The sequence below is a fragment of the Oncorhynchus mykiss genome, chromosome 5 (genome assembly GCF_013265735.2).
Source record: "Oncorhynchus mykiss isolate Arlee chromosome 5, USDA_OmykA_1.1, whole genome shotgun sequence".
In the NCBI taxonomy this organism is placed as follows: domain Eukaryota; kingdom Metazoa; phylum Chordata; class Actinopteri; order Salmoniformes; family Salmonidae; genus Oncorhynchus; species Oncorhynchus mykiss.
The window spans coordinates 14,350,365-14,373,286 of NC_048569.1; the positions used below are offsets into that span (position 1 = coordinate 14,350,365).

At 42.6% G+C, this 22,922-nt stretch overlaps 1 protein-coding gene across 2 annotated transcripts; it reads left to right on the top strand.

Annotated features, from left to right (window-relative positions):
- Nucleotides 1–1,088: 1,088 nt before the first annotated feature.
- On the top strand, nucleotides 1,089–17,176 carry LOC110523259 (outer dense fiber protein 2). Of its 2 annotated transcripts, none has more exons than XM_021601789.2 (19): nucleotides 1,089–1,238; nucleotides 1,732–1,839; nucleotides 2,088–2,201; nucleotides 2,414–2,566; nucleotides 2,700–2,890; nucleotides 5,608–5,755; nucleotides 6,000–6,125; nucleotides 6,460–6,534; nucleotides 6,737–6,808; nucleotides 6,917–7,033; nucleotides 7,248–7,433; nucleotides 7,660–7,769; nucleotides 9,896–10,031; nucleotides 10,507–10,617; nucleotides 12,744–13,007; nucleotides 13,184–13,284; nucleotides 15,340–15,502; nucleotides 15,684–15,809; nucleotides 15,975–17,176. In XM_021601789.2, the coding sequence occupies exons 1-19, from the start codon at nucleotides 1,236–1,238 to the stop codon at nucleotides 16,143–16,145; spliced, it is 2,475 nt and encodes an 824-aa protein (XP_021457464.2). In that variant the 5' UTR covers nucleotides 1,089–1,235; the 3' UTR covers nucleotides 16,146–17,176. The 2 variants fall into 2 exon arrangements, with proteins under 2 accessions (XP_021457464.2, XP_021457465.2); XM_021601790.2 differs by having other exon boundaries at nucleotides 12,753–13,007.
- Nucleotides 17,177–22,922: the final 5,746 nt, after the last annotated feature.

Consider the following 22,922-nt stretch of genomic DNA (forward strand, 5'->3'; position numbering starts at 1 on the left):
ATGAATATGAAGGACCAATAGACCTACAATAAGTGATTAGAATCAGGACCAGAACATGTGGATTAACATTGTGTTGGCCTGTTTGCATCTGTTATAAGTAGGATTTAAACCTGAGAATATTGTGCCTGGGGGAAGAGGTACAAACTCCATCAGTAAAGAAAAAAACCTATAAAGAATAATACATTAAAAAAAACATTGACATCTACAAGACAACATTGATGATCTGGATTTTTTATACAAACTGAAACAATATTGGGTCTGGGAAACTCTGATATTGATCAGTTTTGCAGTCCTTCTAGCTTCATCACATAACTATAGTCTGTCATTAACATGTGTGAATGTAGCTGTTTGTTTATAATCTACTGCGAAAGCCACTTGCCACAGCTGACATCCCTCTAGGAAAAATAAAGTTATTATATTGTATTATTTTATTTTCTATTAGTTACACTGCATTCTAGAATGATATTCTAGAATTATATTATATTATTGTGGCTGTACCTAAAAATGACTTAGTTCACAACAGCTGTCTTATCTAGGCTTGTGGTTCCCAACCTTTTTTGCTTACTGTACCACCAACTGAATTTTGCTCTGCCCGGAGTACACCTGAAGTACACCCTTGTGGGAATTTTACCAGTAAGCCTATGGTCTCATGAGTCTTCGTAAGTATCCCCTGTGGATAGGCCAAGGATCCCCGGTTGGGAACCACTGATCTAGGCTAATTTTCATCATTAATTGGACCACCTAACTACTGCCATCACCATCATGAGTACAGCCAGGATAGTCATGGCTAGAACAAATCCAGCTTTGGTAAATTAAGGTCAAAAGGTCATGCATTTTGCATTTTACCTAACGTAACACCTTTTCTCACCTTAACCTAACCTAATTATCCTAACCTGCTAAGTTAATTATTCTAACCTGCTGCATAAGCACTTCTAACCATGACCCCAGGAGAGGAGAGCAACCCCAGCCAAAACAAACTTGTGTAGGCTTGGACGGTTTCTATGGAACCCGTTGCTATCAACAACGTAGACCATAAAACACCAAGGCCAGTTCTTTGCTCCAATCACAGATCAGCAAAGTTTTGAATCAGCCAATCACCTATCAGAATGCTAGTCTACCGGAAGAATGGTGTTTTGGAGGAAGCTTTGCCTGTTGAATGAAATGCTAGCAAGCTAAGTAAAATATAATTCACAATATACATAATCTACCATTTCGAGGAATATTTGGGTTTTCACATGGTGAGTGACTTCTGATGATAATGCTACAGTAGACACTTCAACTTATTTTTAGCTAATCAATTTCTCCACATTGCAGTCTGTCTTAGCAGAAACTCGGTTTAGCCAAATAGCTAGCTAACGCTACCAGGCCATTACATGTGGTAACTACTATATTTCATAAGCGACGTATCTATCTAGCATGTTAGTATAATGGCTATCTAACTAACTGCTTATCTTTTGATTGACAGACAATCTCCTACTAAACAAGAATCACATCTGACAGTGAATCAACCCCACCTTGTTTGTTTACACTTGCCCCAATTTCCTTGATTTTTGTGTTTGATGATGTACCCAGTGAAACTGTCCCTTATCAAGGCCTGCTTTGCACCATTGACTCTGTTTCTGACAGTGCATAGTGTGGTAATGCTGGGCCACAATAGAAAGGTTGAGCTGATGAGGGAGTTATTTTGTGGCCTTTGCGTAGTTGACACACAGCTTCTTCTTTTTTTTACAGAAAAAAGCACTGAGAACCCGATCAATCTCACCACCCCTACATGTGCACGTGAATGAGACCACGCCTGTGCATGTGAAGAAGAGTAGGAGCCCTGCCAGGACACCACTGGTTGGAAAAACCTTTTCAGGGGAACACTTTAAAAAGTTCATTAGATGTCCTAGTTTCCTATCAATACAGTTCTGATTCAGGGCCTGAGATGCTGAATTGATACGAAAAGCATGGAGAATATGTTTTACACTCTTTCCAAGGGTCTCTGAATGTATACTCCTTTCTTTTATGCTATTTGATACTGTATACCATGCACTACATGTAAAAGCATAATGTCTCCCTTGAGTTTTATGCTGTCTGTTTTTTAGGGTAAGACTAAGGGCGATGGAGGGAACCTGCGACCTACTGCAAAGGTCAAGACACGAGTGCCGTGGATACCGCCTGGGAAGGCCTCCATACGGGATGCCTCCTACAAATGGGAGGTCTGACATGCTATTCACTCCTTTTATCTTGTCTGTCTATTTATCTTAATTTCCACTAATACAATGTATCCAAACGCCTATTAAAGCAGTATCTTTATAAAATAACTAATTTCAAGACTATCCTATCAACCCTTTCAATAATATGTTATAAAATGGATCAAAAGAAGCAATGTTTCCAGAGTCTGTGGTCACTGAATCTATTCATGTCTCAGGGGCCTACTCATCGTCTGGAGATCACACCATTACCTCAGTCTGAGATCTCCCACTCTCTGCTGCGATTTGCCGACCTCTCGTCAGAGGAGGAGGAAGTGCTGCATGGACGAATCAACCAGTATGAGAGGAAGATTGACAGCCTGATGACTGAGGTCAGCACGTTCAAAAGTGTGGTCTGTCCCTCCTGTAAAATTCTCCTTCGGACCGGATGCACAAGTTCCCCTAGTTCCCTACCTCTTGATACAACATTTATTTAATCTTATAAGTGTGTGTGTGTGTGTATAGGTGGAGCTGCGAAGGAAGGAGCAGCTGCTGGAGCGGCAGTCTGAGAAACTTAGCGCCTCCCAGCAGGTCATCAAGGAGCAGGAGGAGGAGCTGGCCGAGGTGGCCAATGAGCTAGAGGTCACGGAGAGGGAGAACTCCCGTCTGCGCCACTCCATGGAGAAGATGCTGGACGAGAGCGACTGCACCAGCAGGTATGGACCAGACAGATGCACTTGAAACCATAGTTTATTTTAACTGACTTTGTTTTCGTAACGTTACAGCTTTAACTTATTTTCTTATTTTTGCCCTGTATTAAAAATGTACTGTATTTTATGGACAGTGTTAGTCAGAAAGTAGAGAGGGAAACAGAGAGGAAGACAGACAGAGAAGAAGAGGAGAGAGAGGCAGACAGAGAGGAAGATGGGATTCAATACCCTGTTGCCTGCAGGTATGAGTTGTCCAGAGTTGTTATGACTGTGATGATGAGCCATCATTCTCAGACGCCTTTAACTCATTAATAGTCCTTGTAATAAAATAAGGTCTATTTAATAGTTCTTTATATATAACATCTGATTTATTGTCGGGAGCCAAAAGTTAAGTTATCAAGAGCCACGAGCCATGCAAAATATCACTGGCCTGTTATAATGTCATACAATGATATGACGGTGTCCTGGCTGACATTCCCAATCTGGCTCTCATACCATCATGGCAAATTAAAAACAAATTAAACAAATTAAAACATTTATTTGTGTGCTTTGAGGACAATACAGTGCCACAGACGCGGCCTGCTACCAAAGACTGTGGGCTCTCTATCATGAAGTGCTTTGAGAGACTAGTCAAGGATCATATCACCTCCACCCTACCTGTCACCCTAGACCCACTCCAATTTGCTTACCGCCCCAATAGGTCCACAGACGATGCAATCGCCATCACACTGCACACTGCCCTATCCCATCTGGATAAGAGGAATATCTATGTAAGAATGCTGTTCATTGACTACAGCTCAGCATTCAACGCCATAGTTCCCTCCAAACTCATCATTAAGTTTGAGACCCTGGGTTCTCGACCCCGCCCTGTGAAACTGGGTCCTGGACTTCCTGACGGGCTACCCCCAGGTGGTGAAAGTAGGATCCTCAACACTGGGGCCCCACAAGGGTGCGTTCTCAGCCCCCTCCTGTATACACTGTTCACCCACAACTGCGTGGGCATGCACGCCTCCAACTCAATCATCAAGTTTGCAGACGAAACAACAGTGATTGATTACCAACAACGACGAGACAGCCTACAGGGAGGAGGTGAGGGCCCTCGGGGGGGTGGTGTCAGGAAAACAATCTCTCACTCAATGTCAGCTCTTCTTCAACCTCAGGAGGTTGAAAAAATGGGTCTTGTCACCGAAAACCCTCACAAAATTTTACAGGTGCACAATTGAGAGCATCCTGTCGGGCTGTATCACCACCTGGTACGGCAACTGCACCGCCCACAACTGCAGGGCTCTCCAGAGGGTGGTGCGGTCTGCACAACGCATCACCGGAGGCAAGCTCCCTGCCCTCCAGGACACCTACAACACCCAATGTCACAGGAAGAAAAAAAGATAATCAAGGACAATAACCACCCGAGTCACTACCTGTTCACCCCGCTTCCATCCAGAAGGTGAGGTCAGTACTGGTGCATCAAAGCTGGGACAGAGAGATTGAAAAACAGTTTCCATCTCAAGGCCATCAGATTGTTAAACAGCCACCACTAGCACAGAGAGGCGGCTGCCTACTTACAGACTTGGTATCATTGGCCAATTTAATAAATGGAACACTAGTCACTTTAATTCTGCCACTTTAAGAATGTCTCATATGTTTTATACTGTATCCTTCACTATCTATTCTTTACTATCTATTGCATCTTAGCCGCTCTGTCACTGCTCATCCATATATTTTATACATATATATTCTCATCTCATTCCTTTACTAGATTGTGTGTATTAGGTTTTGTTGTGGAGTTGTTAGATATTACCTGTTAGATACTGCTGCACTATCGGATCTAGAAGCATAAGCATTTCACTACACTTGCAGTTACATCTGCTAATCATGTGTATGTGATCAATAAAATTAGATTTGATTTTAAATGATAATGTGTTCTCAGTCAATTTACCTGGTAAAATAAGGGTAAAATAAAATAAAATCTGAGTGTACAAAACATTAATAACACTTACTCTTTCCATGACAGACTGACCAGGTGAATCCAGGTGAAAGTTATGATCCCTTATTGATGTCACTTGTTAAATCCACTTCAATCAGTGTAGTTGAAGGGGAGGAGACAGGTTAAAGAAGGATTTTTAAGCCTTGGGGCAAGACAAAAGATTTAAGTGACTTTGAACGGGGTATGGTAGTAGGTGCCAGGCGCGGCGGTTTCTGTCAACAACTGCAGCGCTGCTGGGTTTTTTACGCTCAACAGTTTCCCGTGTGTGTCAAGAATGGTACAACACCCAAAGGACATCCAGCCAACTTGACACAATTGTGGGAAGCAATGGAGTCAACATAGGCCAGCATCGACACCTTGTAGAGTCCAGGCGCCAACGAATTGAGGCTGTTCTGAGGGATAAAGGGGGTGCAACTCAATATTAGGAAGGTGTTCTTAATGTTTTGTATACTTAGTGTATAATTAAGCAATAAAGCCTGTGGGGATGTGGTAGAACCATTAGCCATATACCACAAACCCCCAAGATGCATTATTGCTATTATAAACTGGTAACCAACATAATTAGAGCAGTAAAAATAAATGTGGTATACAGTCTGATATACCACGTCTGTCAGCCAATCAGCATTCAGGGCTCAAACCACCCAGTTTATAATACAACAATCTTTCCTTTCTGTGTCCCATATTCACAATCTGCAATTCCTCTGCCTCTCACACGACGTCTGCCTACACATCTGTCCAGACTAGAGAGGTCTATGGAGTCGATGCAGCTGGAGAAGGACACTCTGCTCAGGAAGTTGATGGAGGCTGAGATAGATGGGACAGAAGCTGCAATACAGGTGTCAGCCCTCAGAGAGACCGTCACTAAGATGAGGAGTGTCAGCACCAGTGTGAGTGACAACAGAGACAGGGTTAGGGGGTTCAGCACAATTTCAATTCAGGGGATGGATTGACATGCCAATTCAGACTATTAGTTATTTTCAATGGGGATATTAGTTAACTTCCTCAGTTGACTGAATTGACCCCAACCATGCTAAGAAACCAATATATGTTTTCAAAATGCATATGGTAGGTGCAACCTCAGGATATAATGTAGGTGTTGAAATATGAAATTCTTTAATTTGGTTGGAAAAGAGGATGTCTGGGACTGAGTCTTCCCTCCTGGCGCGTCAGAAGGAGCTGCTGCTCCAGAAATTGGAGACGTTTGAGACCACCAACCGCACGCTGCGCCACCTACTGAGGGAACAGCACGGACGTGAGGTACATGCTTCAGGCCAGTAGAGGTCAGATTGGCCTGCAGTAGAGTAGAACTTACTTTTAGCTATAACATGCCTTGATTTAGGGCCACAACATGATTAGCAAAGATACTTTACTTACCCTGAACCCTAACCCTACTTGAACCCCTAAGTTTCAACAACTTCCAGGATGGTGAAAATGCTGACAAGATGAGGAACCAATGACTTTCAGGAGCAGGATGAGGCAGCAAGCCAATTACAACTCACAATCTCATGTTGTGGCCCGAAATAAGGCCCTCTCTTATAACAGCACTTTTACCTGTTGTGGTGGCTTTTTTTCTTGTTTGTTTTTTGAACAGCTGGAATCCACGAGGATGTCAGAACAGAAAGATGTACTTCTGAAGAGGCTGACAGACACAGAGGCAGAAAACTCGGTGTGTTTCTTTGAATAAGCCATTGTCTGTCAGCAAAATATTCCTTGAATTTCGAATCACCAAAATGTCCTCTTCAAAATGGTTTGTGCTCTTGGGGCAGTTGATGAATAGAAGAAGGTCCTACTGAAGTTAATGTCTGTGTCATTCGTAACGCATACATTACACTATAAGCATATTATAAACATGGCATGTCATCACACAGAATATTGTGGTGAAACTGCAAGAGAAAGAGAGGGAGGTGAAGCAACTGACTACGCTTCTGGACACAGAGAAGGTGAAGTACAGAGGCAGTAATGTGTCTCACACACTCGCAGCGTGTTCATCAAATATTTAATTATTTTAATGATTACAATACTGTATTTTCTGTCTGTTGATGTTCCAGGAGAATGCTAAGACCACAGGCGAACTGTCTAAAGTGCTGGAGTCTACTCGGGCACACTTGCAGAGCCAGTTACGCTGCAAAGAGGCTGACAACAACCGCCTTGCTGTGCAAATCAAGGTAGAGTAGAGTGACATGTTTGTTGTGTGGATTCTGTTTAGTACGCAATTCATCTTGCTCTGGAGCAGCTTCATTTTGCTATATTTACATACTTTGCCTATGCCTTATTGTAAAAGAAAAGTGAAAAGATCATTCCCACTACAAATATGTTTTCTTCTGCAAACAATTTGTTCCTGTATGTTTTTTTTCACCCTCTGCTTTCGGATTTGTCAAGAACCTGGAGCGGGCGGCCAGTCAGCAGCAGGGAGAGATGGGTCACCTGCTGGAGCAGTTGCGGGGTCTGAAACTTCAGGCGGAGGCCGACAAAGAGGACCTGAAGAGGGCCACACGGGCCCAGAAACACCGGGCTGAACGCAGCGAAGATACCGCCGGGCAGCTCAGCACCCAGCTACTGGATGTGGTAGGTGAAGGGGAGGAGAAGGTGGCCTAACTGTGTCTAATTTTTATTTAAAAAACTGACCTTGAATCAGTGCTTAGGAACAAGATATCCCACAGAAGAATAGCTTGATGATTAGTCAACCTTTGTTAGTAATGGGCTAGAACAACAGCCAGATGTACCGTGTAGCACTGTGGGGCCTGGCTTAAATAACGTTCAAATCTATTGGATGATATTGTTGACTTCACAGGAGAATCAGATGGCAGAGGCCCTATCAGCAGCAGAGAACTGGCGTGGTCGCCACGCCCAGGAAATGAAGGACAAGACTCAGCTAGAGATGGAGGTCTCAGTCCTCAACAGGTGAGAGAAAGGGAGAGATGCTTCAGTTGATTGACCACTTTCTCTCAAAATAAGACAGAATCAATCAAATAACACAGAATCAAGCACAATCATTAATATGTCAAATGTAAAATATAGTCAAATCAAAGTCATTGGTTGCATACGCCGTTTAGCAGATCTTCTAGGGAATGCAGTGAAATGCCCATGTTACTAGCTCCTAACAATGCAGTGAAATGTCAAAGAAGTACACAGATAATCCACAACCAAAAAACAAATCAAGAATTTCTGTACTAATTGATTAAAAACCCAAATAAAACTGTAACAGTAATCCAAATGCAATCGATACATATACAGTATACTGTATACACCAGATTAATTTACACAAGATACATAATATATACAAGAGTATGTGGACATCCCTTCAAATTTGTGGATTTGACTATTTCAGCCACACATGTTGCTGACAGGTGTGTAAAATCGAGCACACAGCCATGCAATCTCCATACACAAACATTGGCAGTAGAATGGCCCGTACTGAAGAGCTCAGTGACATTCAATGTGACACCGTCATAGGATGCCACCTTTCCAACAAGTCAGTTTGTAAAATGTATGCCCTGCTAGAGCTGCCCCGGTCAACTTGGAAACCTCTAGGAGCAACAACGGCTCAGCCGCGAAGTGGTAGGCCACACAAGCTCACAGAAAGGGACCACCGAGTGCTGAAACTCATAGCGCTTAAAAATGGTCTGTCCTTGGTTGCAACACTCACTACCGAGTGCCAAATGGCCTTTGGAAGCAACGTTGGCAAAATAACTGTTCATCGGGAGCTTCATGAAATGAGTTTCCATGGCCAAGAAGCCGCACACAAGCCTAAGATCACCATGCGCAATGCCAAGCATCGGCTGGAGTGGTGTAAAGCTCATTGGACTCTGGGGTAGTGGAAACGCATTCTCTGGAGTGATGAATCACATTTCACCATCTGGCAGTCCGAAGGACGAATCTAGGTGGATGCCAAGAGAACGCTACCTGCCGTAATGCATAGTGCCAGCTGTAAAGTTTGGTGGAGGAGGAATAAGGGTCAGGGCTGTTTTTCATGGTTCGGGCTAGGCCCCTTAGTTCCAGTGAAGGGAAATCTTAATGCTACAGCAAATAAAATGTTATTTGTCACGTGCTGAATACAAACAGGTGTAGACCTTACAGTGAAATGCTTACTTACAAGCTCTTAACCAACAATTCAGTTTTAGGTAGAGTTAAAGTGACAATGCATAGATAATAAACAGAGAGTAGCAGCAGTTAAAAAGAGGGGGGGGCAATGAAAATAGTCTGGATAGCCATTTGATTAGCTGTTCTGGAGTCTTATGGCTTGGGGGTAAAAGCTGTTAAGAAGTATTTTGGACCTAGACTTGGTGCTCCGATACCGCTTGCCGTGTGGTAGCAGAGAGAACAGTCTATGACAAGGATGACATTGCCATTGTAGATGATTCTGTGCTTCCAATTTTGTAGCAACAGTTTGGGGAAGGCCCTTTCCTGTTTCAGCATGACAATGCCCCCGTGCACAAAGTGAGATCCATACAGAAATGGTTTGTGGAAGAACTTGACTGACCCATACAGAGCACTAACCTCAGCCCCATCGAACACCTTTGGGAGGAATTGGAATGTCGACTGCGAGCCAGGCCTAATCGGCCAACATCAGGGCACAACCTCACTAATGCTCTTGTGGCTGAATGGAAGCAAGTCCCCGCAGCAATGTTCCGACATCTAGTGGAAAGCCTTCCCAGACGAGTGGAGGCTGTAATAGCAGCAAAGGGGGGACCAACTCCATATTAATGCCCATGATTTTGGAATGAGATGTTCGACGAGCAGGTGTCCACATACTTTTGGTCATGTAGTGTAGACTAAGAATGATATGTAAAGCAGTAGATATATTAGAGTGTGCTACATCAAGAATCCAGTATATTAATAAATATGCTGTGTTTATAAACAGTAACTAAAATGTAATGTACAGTAGTAGAAATATTAGAATGAGCTATGTCAAGAATAGTGTCTTTAAATACACAGTATAAACCCCCATGGTCTAACATAAAGCCCTGCTGACGTAAATCCTTCATAATCCAATTTTTATCATCCTGCTCCACCCTGTGTGTGTGCAGCCAAATGTCAGACCTGACACAGCAGCTCCATGGGAGAGAGGACAAGGGCCGGGCCGAGAGAGAGGGGCTCCTGGACCACCTGCACAGTCTCACCACAGAGGGCACCCACGCCAGGCTACAGAACCAGAGCCTCAAGGTCAATGATGACAATGGATTAATAACACTTGACATTTTTGGGCCAGTTTCCCGGAGACAGATTCATTTTAGTCTGGAAGTTGGACTAGAAATCGCTTTGAATGGATATTTTTCATTGGGCTTTAAAGGGGAATGTAAACACTTCAGGAAGTAAAGCTAAGCAACGTTACAGTTAGCTGACATTCTAAAGCCTAGTGTTTCCCTTCCCCTTTAATCTGTTTCTGTACCAATCCACTTTCTTCTTTTACGAGAATCCCATCTCTACCCGGTACCTAACAAATAGTACGTGTTGGTTCTGGTTTCAGTACATTACAAAGATACAAATGTAATTCATTATTCATAGATTTAGCTGACCAGATAATAGATTGCTTCATTGCATCATAACACCGATTTGCGGTCAGTTTATTCTGGTACACACATGTACACCGTTCTGTACTGCAGGCTGACAGCCATATGTGTGTGTTTCCCTCATTCAGGCCAGGTTATCTGCTGTGGAGGAGAAGCTGGCTCTGTCCCAGTCAGAGGTACAACAAGTCAAAGCCTCTGTGAAGCAATACGAGAGCCTGGTAGACAGCTATAAGACCCAGGTATGTACACACACACACACACAAGCGCACACACACACAAGTATACGCCCACGTCGTACAGTGCCCACAAACATGCAATAATATACTAAATGAAAGAGAATTAAGCAATAAGGCCCGCGGAGGTGTGGTATATGGCCAATATACCGTGTACCACGGGTATGACAAAACATTTATTTTTACTGCTCTAATTACAGGGGTAACCAGTTCATAATAGCAGTAAGGCACCTCGGGGGATTTGTAGTATATTACCAATATACCACGGCTAAGGGCTGTATCCAGGCACTCCGCTTTGCGTCGTACATAGGAACAGCCCTTAGCCATGGTATATTGGCCATATACAGTTAAGTCTGAAGTTTACATACACCTTAGCCAAATACATTTAAACTCAGTTTTTCACAAGTCCTGACATTTAATCCGAGTAAAAATTCCCTTTCTTAGGTCAGTTAGGATCACCACTTTATTTTAAGAATGTCAAATGTCAGAATAATTGTAGAGAGAATGATTTATTTCAGCTTTTATTTCTTTCATCACATTCCCAGTGGGTCAGAAGTTTACATACACTAAATTTTGTAGCATTGCCTTTAAATTGTTTAACTTGGGTCAAACGTTTCGGGTCGCCTTCCACAAGCTTCCCACAATAAATTGGGTACATTTTGGCCCATTCTTCCTGACAGAGCTGGTGTAACTGAGTCAGGTTTGTAGGCCTCCTTGCTCGCACACGCTTTTTCAGTTCTGCCCACAAATTTTCTATAGGATTGAGGTCAGGGCTTTGTGATGGCCACTCCAAAACCTTGACTTTGTTGTCCTTAAGCCATTTTGCCACAACTTTGGAAGTATGCTTGGGGTCATTGTCCATTTGGAAGACCCATTTGCGACCAAGCTTTAACTTCCTGACTGATGTCTTGAGATTTTGCTTCAATATATCCACATAATTTTCATCCTCATGATGCCATCTATTATGTGAAGTGCACCAGTCCCTCCTGCAGCAAAGCACCCCCAACAACATGATGCTGCCACCCCCGTGCTTCATGGTTGGGATGGTGTTCTTCGGCTTGCAAGCCTCACCCTTTTTCCTCCAAACATAACCGTGGTCATTATGGCCAAACAGTTCTATTTTTGTTTCATCAGACCAGAGGACATTTTTCTAAAAAGTACGATTTTTGTCCCCATGTGCAGTTGCAAACCGTAGTCTGGCTTTTTTATGACGGTTTTGGAGCAGTGGCTTTCTGAGCAGCCTTTCAGTGTATGTCGATATAGGACTCGTTTTACTGTGGATAGATACTTTTGTACCTGTTTCCTCCAACATCTTCACAAGGTCCTTTGCTGTTGTTCTGGGATTAATTTGCACTTTTCGCACCAAAGCACGTTCATCTCTAGGAGACAGAACGCGTCTCCTTCCTGAGCGGTATGACGGCTGCGTGGTCTCATGCTGTTGATACTTGCGTACTATTGTTTGTACAGATGAACGTGGTACCTTCAGGCATTTGGAAATTGCTCCCAAGGATGAACCAGACTTGTGGAGGTAAAAAAAAAAAAAAAAGATTTTCCCATGATGTCAAGCAAAGAGGCACTGAGTTTGAAGGTAGGCTAATTGACATAATTTTAGTCAATACCTATCAGAAGCTTCTAAAGCCATGACATAATTTTCTGGAATTTTCCAAGCTGTTGAAAGGCACAGTCAACTTCTGACCCAATGGAATTGTGATACAGTGAATTATAAGTGAAATAATCTCTGTAAATAATTGTTGGAAAAATTACTTGTGTCATGCACAAAGTAGATGTCCTAAACGACTTGCCAAGACTATAGTTTGTTAACAAGAAATTTGTGGAGTGGTTGAGGGCGGCAGGGTAGCCTAGTGGTTAGAGCGTTGGACTAATAACCGGAAGGTTGCAAGTTCAAACCCCCGAGCTGTCGTTCTGCCCCTGAACAGGCAGTTAACCCATTGTTCCTAGGCCGTCATTGAAAATAAGAATTTGTTCTTAACTGACTTGCCTAGTTAAATAAAGGTAAAAAGTTTTAATGACTTCAACTTATTGCTTAAATAAATAACTATGTGTGTGCGTGCGTGCACTGTTCCTGAATGCCCTATGTGTGTTACTGCATCTGTGTAATGCTAATCACTGAGGTGGTGAAGACGCGGGCGAAGGCGGACGAGTATTGTGCCAGGCTGGGACAAACGGAATGCGAGGCGCGGGAGGTCCGGGACCAGATGGAGAGGGAGTTGGAGGTGGTGCGTAGGGAGCTGCTGGGCCGGCTGACAGAGCTGGAGCCTCTTCCTGAGGCACTGCGGCGCACCGAGGTCCTACTGGAGGAAGCTCAGGACAGGGAACACGCCCAGGAGAAACACAGCACTGAGCTGACCACTGCCCTGTCCGACCTGCGCATGAAGGTGTGAAGGGGGGGGGGGGTGGAAAGTGTGTGTGTGTATGGGAGGTGGGAACCACCTTGGCTGACCTGAGCATGGTGTGTGTGCTGCACACAAAACGTAATGGTATGCTTCCAGACTGTGGCTTTAATGGTGTTATTAATGGTTTATTAATGGGTGGTGTGTGTGTCTCTCTCTAGGTGGAGCAACAAGGCACCCAGGTGGAGCTGGTGAGAGTGAAGAACTCGGTGCTGTTGGAGGAGAACAAACAGCTGCAAAACTGTGTGGAGAGTCTAGAGAGGTCAGACAGTTACGGCCATTCTAGAGACTGACACTTGCAGTGACCTGCATGAATATCATTACACACTGAACAGTATGAGTTTGTATGTGTGTACAGTGTGCATGTTCCTGTGTGTGTTTGTAATATGATAACTAATATCAGGGGTGCAACTTTCGCTGGGGACGGGGGGGACATGCATTTTTGTGCCCCCCCCCAGTTTTGATATTGGAATGTGATACAAAACGAGGCAACGGTGTGCTTTAGGACCATGCGGTCGCCTCCGAGCAGTCGTGTAGGCTGTTTGGAGTGTTTATCCGACGATAAAAATAAAATAATAATAATTTTAAAAGTATGTCCCCCCCACCAAAGTTGCGCCCCTGACTACTACAGTTGAAGTCTGAAGTTTACATACACTTAGGTTGGAGTCATTAAAACTCGTTTTTCAACCACTCCACAATATAGTTTTGGCAAGTCGGTTAGGACATTTTTCCAACAATTGTTTACAATTTCACTTATAATTCACTGTATCACAATTCCATTGGGTCAGAAGTTTAAATATACTAAATTAACTGTGCCTTTAAACAACTTAGAAAATTCCATAAAATGATATCAAGGCTTTAGAATCTTCTGATAGGCTAATTGACATAATTTTAGTCAATTGGAGGTGTACCTGTGGATGTATTTCAAGGCCTACCTTCAAACTCAGTGCCTCTTTGTTTGACCTCATGGAAAAATCTAAAGAAATCAGCCAAGACCTCAGAAGAAAAATGGTAGACCTCCACAAGTCTGGTTCATCTGTACAAACAATAGTACGCAATTAGAAACACCATGGGACCACGCAGCCGTCATACCGCTTAGGAAGGAGACGCTTTGTGTCTCTTAGAGATGAATGTACTTTGGTGCGAAAAGTGCAAATCAATCCCAGAACAACAGCAAAAGACCTTGTGAAGATGCTGGAGGAAACAGGTACAAATGTATCTATATCCACAGTAAAATGAGTCCTATATCGACATAACGTGAAAGGCCGCTCAGCAAGGAAGAAACCACTGCTCCAAAACCGCCATAAAAAAGCCAGACTACGGTTTGCAACTGCACATGGGGGCGAAGATTGTACTTTTTGGAGAAATGTCCTCTGGTCTGATGAAACAAAAATAGAACTGTTTGGCCATAATAACCATTTGTTTTGTTTGGGGGGAAAGAGGAGGCTTGCAAGCCGAAGACCACCATCCCAACTGCGAAGCACGGGTGTGGCAGCATCATGTTGTTGTTGGGGGTGCTTTGCTGCAGAAGGGACTGGTGCACTTCACATAATAGATGGCATCATGAGGAATTAAAATTATGTGGATATATTGAAGCAAAATCTCAAGACATCAGTCTTAAAGTTAAAGCTTGGTCGCAAATGGGTCTTCCAAATTGACAATGACCCCAAGCATACTTCCAAAGTTGTGGCAAAATAGCTTAAGGACAACAAAGTCAAGGTTTTGGAGTGGCCATCACAAAGCCCTGACCTCAATCCTATAGAAAATGTGTGGGCAGAACTGAAAAGCGTGTGCGAGCAAGGAGGCCTACAAACCTGACTCAGTTACACCAGCTCAGTCAGGAGGAATGAGCAAAAAATTCACCCAACTTATTGTGGGAAGCTTGTGGAAGGCTACCCAAAACGTTTTGACCCAAGTTAAACAATTTAAAGGCAATGCTACCAAATACTAATTGAGTGTATGTAAACTGCTGACCCACTGGGAATGTGATGAAAGAAATAAAAGCTGAAATAAATCATTCTCTCTACTATTATTCTGACATTTCACATTCTTAAAATAGTGGTGATCCTAACTGACTTAAGACAGGGAATTTTTACTAGGATTAAATGTCAGAAATTGTGAAAAACTGAGTTTATATGTATTTGGCTAAGGTGTATGTAAACTTCAGACTTCAACTGTATATCCAAAGTGACATACAGTACAGTGTTAGTGTGTGTTTATGTATCCCGTGTGAGCATACCTGGGTCTTACAGCCCTCCCCTCTATCTCTCCCTTTAACCACCCTATCCCTCCCTCCCACCCTGTCTCTCCCTTACAGGAAGTTGGAGGAGGCCACCAGTCAAAACAGGGACCTGGCGGGGGTGATCGCCAAGCGGGAGGAGACCATCCACAGCAACCATCTCTGTCTGGAGGAGAAGTCCCGTGAGTGCACCCACCTGACCCGCCAGCTGGAGGAGGCTTTAGAAGACGCCCGACTACAGGTCTGTCTGGGGACAGGGGGAGGCTGGGGAGCAGTCATTTTCAGACAACAAAAATCTCACCACGACATCAGCTAAAATACTCTGACAATAGTTTTCTTCCCTGAGGATGTTTTATCTTTGTTGTAACAAGGTGAGAAGTCCGTTGCTCTGTCTGATGGAGTATCTCTGTCCTGGTGTATAGGTGTCCAACACCCGGGAGCGTGCGTCCACCAAAGAGCGCTCCACCCAGTCCAAGGTGGTGGACCTAGAGACACAGTTGAGCAGAACCGCCACAGAACTCACCACCCTACGCCGTAGCAAAGAGGAGGTGTGGGCGAGTGTTTTAAAAATGCACATCTCTCGTGTAAAACTCTGATTATAATCTATGATAGTCTCTAAACCTATTGTGGTCAAAGACATTGAATCACGACAATACTGACCTTACACACACAATCAGAGATAATTTCATAACTGTGTGTGTGCTCCCCTTCAGGTGGAGCGGCGATACCAGTCGCGTCTGCAGGATTTGAAGGATCGTCTGGAGCAGTCAGACAGCATCAACAGGAGTCTGCAGAACTACGTCCAGTTCCTCAAAGCATCCTATGCCAACGTGTTCGGCGACTTAGTCCTCACCAGCTCTCTGCGGGCCCCCTCTCCTATCTGAGGGGACCATCCCCAAAGATTCTCTCAGAACACACACACACAGACACCTATCCCATCTGAGGATACTCTCCCCAAACACACTTATTTATCCAGGTCCATTTTCAGAGGGCTCTTTTCATCTATATGAAATATGTGGATTTTGAGTGTGTATATGTTACAATTATACAATATCAATATGGCTATAATATATCACTTTTTTCAAGAAAGGAAAGTGCTGTTTGCAGACATTAATAGTTTACACAGTCTTCACTTCCAGCTTGGAAAAGTACACCCAAACACGCTTCAGTCCAGCTAAAACAAAAAAAGGAATCATCTGTTTGGCTGAGGGACTTGGAGATCCAAAAAAAACACTCCTTACCCCAGGACGCTTTAACTAGTGACTATCAGGGAGAATACAGAAAAAGGATCCTTCTGTTTCTGGGTAAATCTGATAAATTTATTGACAGGACCAAAAAAACAATAGGCTTACGTTTAGGCATGAATCACCTTCATCAGAGCCTGACTCCCGGAAAGTCACCAGTTGAATAATATATGCCATTTAGCAGTCGCTTTTATCCAAAGCAACTTATGCGTGCATACATTTTATGTATGGGTAGCTCCGGGAATCAAATCCACAACCCTGGCATTGCTGACGCCATGCTCTACCAACTGAAGTGTGCTGGGATAAGGAATGTTTTGGGGATTTACTTCCTGCTTGTCTACAGTAATTGTTACAGTTGTCCTATAGTTGTTGATGTCCTACTAAGTCCATTATGTTTTCACCTTTACGGTTCATGATATCTCAGCAAACTATCATTCTGTCCTGTACCTTACTGTACAACACTATATAGCTAGCCACCCACCTAACAAATGTACTGTACCAAACCATAGCTGTCTAGCTACCCTGTCGCATAGTTGTCATATACAGCATCCGTCTACAGTGCCTTGCGAAAGTATTCGGCCCCCTTGAACTTTGCGACCTTTTGCCACATTTCATGCTTCAAACATAAAGATATAAAACTGTATTTTTTTGTGAAGAATCAACAACAAGTGGGACACAATCATGAAGTGGAACGACATTTATTGGATATTTCAAACTTTTTTAACAAATCAAAAACTGAAAAATTGGGCGTGCAAAATTATTCAGCCCCTTTACTTTCAGTGCAGCAAACTCTCCAGAAGTTCAGTGAGGATCTCTGAATGATCCAATGTTGACCTAAATGACTAATGATGATAAATACAATCCACCTGTGTGTAATCAAGTCTTCGTATAAATGCACCTACACTGTGATAGTCTCAGAGGTCCGTTAAAAGCGCAGAGAGCATCATGAAGAACAAGGAACACACCAGGCAGGTCCGAGATACTGTTGTGAAGAAGTTTAAAGCCGGATTTGGATACAAAAAGATTTCCCAAGCTTTAAACATCCCAAGGAGCACTGTGCAAGCGATAATATTGAAATGGAAGGAGTATCAGACCACTGCAAATCTACCAAGACCTGGCCGTCCCTCTAAACTTTCAGTTCATACAAGGAGAAGACTGATCAGAGATGCAGCCAAGAGACCCATGATCACTCTGGATGAACTGCAGAGATCTACAGCTGAGGTGGGAGACTCTTGTCCATAGGACAACAATCAGTCGTATATTGCACAAATCTGGCCTTTATGGAAGAGTGGCAAGAAGAAAGCCATTTCTTAAAGATATCCATAAAAAGTGTTGTTTAAAGTTTGCCACAAGCCACCTGGGAGACACACCAAACATGTGGAAGAAGGTGCTCTGGTCAGATGAAACCAAAATTGAACTTTTTGGCAACAATACAAAACGTTATGTTTGGCGTAAAAGCAACACAGCTGAACACACCATCCCCACTGTCAAACATGGTGGTGGCAGCATCATGGTTTGGGCCTGCTTTTCTTCAGCAGGGACAGGGAAGATGGTTAAAATTGATGGGAAGATGGATGGAGCCAAATACAGGACCATTCTGGAAGAAAACCTGATGGAGTCTGCAAAAGACCTGAGACTGGGACGGAGATTTGTCTTCCAACAAGACAATGATCCAAAACATAAAGCAAAATCTACAATGGAATGGTTCAAAAATAAACATATCCAGGTGTTAGAATGGCCAAGTCAAAGTCCAGACCTGAATCCAATCGAGAATCTGTGGAAAGAACTGAAAACTGCTGTTCACAAATGCTCTCCATCCAACCTCACTGAGCTCGAGCTGTTTTGCAAGGAGGAATGGGAAAAGATTTCAGTCTCTCGATGTGCAAAACTGATAGAGACATACCCCAAGCGACTTACAGCTGTAATCGCAGCAAAATGGGGCGCTACAAAGTATGAACTTAAGGGGGCTGAATAATTTTGCACGCCCAATTTTTCAGTTTTTGATTTGTTAAAGTTTGAAATATCCAATAAATGTCGTTCCAGTTCATGATTGTGTCCCACTTGTTGTTGATTCTTCACAAAAAAATACAGTTTTATATCTTTAAAGACTGAAATGTGGCAAAAGGTCGCAAAGTTCAAGGGGGCCGAATACTTTCGCAAGGCACTGTATTTATCATCTTATCATGTTACGGAATTGTTCCATTGGTGCTATGATTGATTAGCCTGCTCCCAGATCTTTTTGTGCTATCATGTCAACTCCTTGTCATGTTTGGCGTGACGAGGAGCGGCATGTTGACACAAAAAGAATAGTACCCAGGCTAATGATTGGTGTTATCTGCTAACCAAGGCCATATCAATGAAACTAATGATTTAGTTTGGGTTGTTTTTACTGTTTATTTGGGTCAGTAGGAGTTGATGTGCTCTTGGCGATAATTGTAATAGTTGTACTTCTACTTCAATCATGAAATAGGATATATATATTTTTTATACTTTAATACAATTATTTTATATACCTTGAAAGTGTTGAGTTACAATAAAGCAATTTAAAAGGTTTTTTTTTTTTTTCTGGTAATAGCTGTTGTCTTTGGCATCATTAAACTGAAGAGGAATCTCTATCAAAATTTCTCTGTAATTATTATTACGTGATTAAACTACTTAATCACGTAACTGTAATTAACTAGGAAGTCGGGGCACCAAGGAAAATATTCAGATTACAAAAGTTATAATTTTCCTAAAATAGCTTTCAGATATTTTAATATCTGATCACCTAGCCTTCGTATTAATGAATTATTCTTTACCACACGTTAGTCTCATTCCAAACGTCGTAAATTGTTGGTTATCTGCACAAACCCGGTCTTCACTATGAGTCATCCATACATCAATTGTCTTAAAATCATTTATTTACTAAGTACTCACAGAAATGCATAACACAAACAAACAAAGTAGATATGGTTACAAAGAAATTATAGGGGGATGTGCCCTAGTGGGCTAAACCGGTATGGTGGCTTGTTAGAGTGATAATTATAACAATTTAAATGGTAATCCTTTGAACATGAACGCTCACTCATTCGGGAACAATTGCAATATATATATATATATTTACGCTCAGTGTGTCATCGGGATCTCTGTTGAAAAGTTTGTTTTTGTTGGAAAGTCTGTCCGCCCTCTCTCTCTCTCTGTCGTGGTTAGAATGGCTAGTTCAGAATGACATTCATTCATGTCGTTATAGAATAGATGTTTCGGCGGTTGTCGGTCTTCGCGTTCAATGATGCCGAATTCCTAGCTGCAGACTAGTAATTAATGTCAGACTTGTTCTTATTCTGTCGGTATCGATAGTCTAAGAGTTTAACCATGTGGTATGGTTAAAATATTCAGCCATCTACTCAAATCTTAGCTTATACTCAGGTTTATGGTCTCTACTCAAACCTTGGCCCTCTCGTGGTAAGCTGGTCTGCAACCTTTAGCCATCTCGTAATTTAGGTAAGCTCGGTCTGCTGATAGAAAACCCAGGTGGGGGTTTTATTCGGGACAGAGAAAAAGGCTGTCTCATGACGCCAGGTCCTGACTTAGTGAAACTTTTTAGGGAATTGGAGTTTCCTTCATTAAACAGTCCAAAATCACATTACACAATTTCACAAACAGTATCACCCTCACTCATTCATCTTATACAACAAATATGTAAGCCTCCTAACTGAGGCTATTGTACAAACAGCGTTATGGTAATGTGGCTGTATTGTCTCCCATGAGTTTCACAAAATTGTACCAAACGGACCAGTTCGTAGCCGGATTCTTCACCAATCTTTTATACCTTCTCCAGAACATAAATGTCGTTTGGTTCTCCAGTTCTGTGAGGTGGAAGAAACTCCTTTGTTCTCTCTATGAAAACTCACTCTCTCTATACTGTCTGGCCATGAGGCAGGATCTTCTCTAGGAATTTACTAGCTCTTCTGACCACAGCAGCCTGGGTGTGACAGAGGTAGGGGAATGATGCATAGAAAAGGGCTGGAGCAGAGGGAGGGGGGGAATAGTGCAGAGGGAGGGGGAAATAGTGCTCGCTGTACCCAAAGAGGGTAACGTCATGACATAGCCTACACTCCTTTAGAGTCAATGGTTTATGTTACGTACACGCAATTAGAAATTATTTTTTTCTCATCCACTTTAATATAGGTAAAAGGGAAAATAAATATATAGAATGTATACATTTTTATTAAAATATTGTACAGAAAAGCTAAGATCATTATGGTATTCAAAGGAATTATGCATGGAATTTGTTATGCACGAATGCATGGAATTAATTGTATATTTTCATTCTTTCACCTAACTCTCTCATGAGAGAAGCCTGTCATAAGGCTATTGACTTGCTGTCAACTGCAAATCATCTTGCATCAAATAACTAGCCATTTCTCGCCACTTGGGTAAGTGACAAATAACTTTATCAAATAACTTCCAATTTCTCACAAACATCACATCCCCTGGTTCCAGAACCCAAGGTTCACACAACATTTGGTTATGGGTTGCTGAGATTACCTAACTCGATATCTCTTAGGTAGGCCTCATGCACAGCTCTGACTTGTGCCTTCATCAGGATGTGCCTTCTCTCCAAAATCCTCCCTTTAGCTTCAGCTTCTCTGGCTCTGGTCCTGAGCTCATCACGTTGCTGGATTATCAGCGCGAATTGTCTTCGAAAGGTGTTTTTCAGTGCTTGCCGGGATCTTATCACCGCCCGTAGGCGTATGCTGATTGAAGTGAGAGGTTGGCCACAAGAAGAACAGAGAGTGTCACCATGGCATCTCATAGCACTGTTCTGAGATCCACGAGCAGTTCTTATCGGAATAGGCATTTGATACTGTCTAGCCTGTTCACGCAGTTCCTGGAAGAGATCAAAATAAAGCTAAAAGTTCTACATCTAATTTCAACACAAGTAATTGACACAAATTTGGCCCTCGTTGTGTTTAAGGAATTGTCACCCCATTTGTCTTTAGCTTTCAGCATCTGCACAAAAATACAGCCCTACCTACACATCCTAATCAAGCCAGATAAGTAAACCTACCTGTATTTGTCTGCTGGCTCGCACTAAGTTGTTTGAGATCTGACCAGATCGCAAATGGAATTGACCTGGTTGTAAAGCACTGACCTGTGCCCTCAACACAATGGCCTTTCTCTCAAACATCCTCACTTTGGCTTTGGCTTCTCTGTCTCTCCTCTGGTACTCGTCACGTTTCTGGATTGTTATCACTAACTGTCTTCGGAGTCTGTTTTTAAGTTCAGCTCGTGAACTCATTTCGGCCATTAGGTGAATGATGGTGGCGATGGGAGATCCTTCACAAGAACAGAGAGCAATTGTGGGACTTCTCATAGCATTGTTGTTCTCAGATTCATGAAGATTTCTTCTTGGACTAGGCAGGTTAGGCATTTCCTAGAAAACATCCAAACAAAGACAAATTCAGATAAATCTAAACCAAATTCGAACACAAATAATTGTGGAGTGTTTTTTAACACACTGACACACTTTAATTCGGATTGAAAATATAATAGGTGATAACTGTGTATCTAGTGCCAACACTTAGGCCTAGTAGTATTTTGATTGTCCTTTCCAGCATGGTTTGAGCAACTATGGTAGAAGGATATTTAGGGCCTGTAATTACGCATTTATTATGAACAAAGAGAGGGAGAGAGTTCATGGGCTGAAAGGCCATGCCCCAAGAGTCCACGGGGGGTTTAGACAGTGTAGGTATCTCACCACAGCAGGCCAGGAACAAAAGAGAACGACACAATGAGTCCCTTTTATAAACATTTGATTTGTTTGGATTCGAAATCTGAGTTGATCAATAGAATAATGTAAAAGTTAACTTCCAATCACACCATCAGACCTATAGGCTTTTATCACAACTGCTTCACAGAGGTGTGACAGAATGGGGGTTGTGGATAGCGTTTGCATAGAGTTTTGATAAAAATGAGGTTGGGTGTTGGGCCTGCCTACAAATCAGGCAATAGTATGTTTCACAAGGCATGGTCACACCAGAGGGTATTAGCACACAAATCAGTAAAAATAAAGCCAAAATAGGCTTAGCTGTAATTGTTGGACATCAAAATTGGTTGGGATGACACCAGGTTGCAAACTGTATCCTGAGTCAACTGCATCAAAGCTGTTGAGCAAATTCTGAGTTTTATTACTGCATAACCTTTCAGTCAGCGGCAGATATGCTTAAATAGAACAATTTGGTATGGCAACCTCCCCTCAGCAAAGGACTAATTCATGTAACTGTCAGCAGGATAATAGTAAAGAAATGTGGTACTTACAAGTGGAATGCTATGCCTCTGCCATTGTCCCTTGCTGCCAAATTCTCACTGGACAATGCAAAGTCCTCAGAAGTTGACATTCTCCTGGTTTGGTCTGTGTCGGTCACTGAAATGAAT

What these genes read in the sequence shown, in the direction of transcription:
- LOC110523259 (XM_021601789.2), top strand. An exon ending in GCACCCAGCTACTGGATGTG is followed by an intron (nt 7,434 to 7,659) that starts GTAGGTGAAGGG and finishes TTGACTTCACAG; the next exon opens with GAGAATCAGATGGCAGAGGC. An exon ending in TACGCCGTAGCAAAGAGGAG is followed by an intron (nt 15,810 to 15,974) that starts GTGTGGGCGAGT and finishes GCTCCCCTTCAG; the next exon opens with GTGGAGCGGCGATACCAGTC.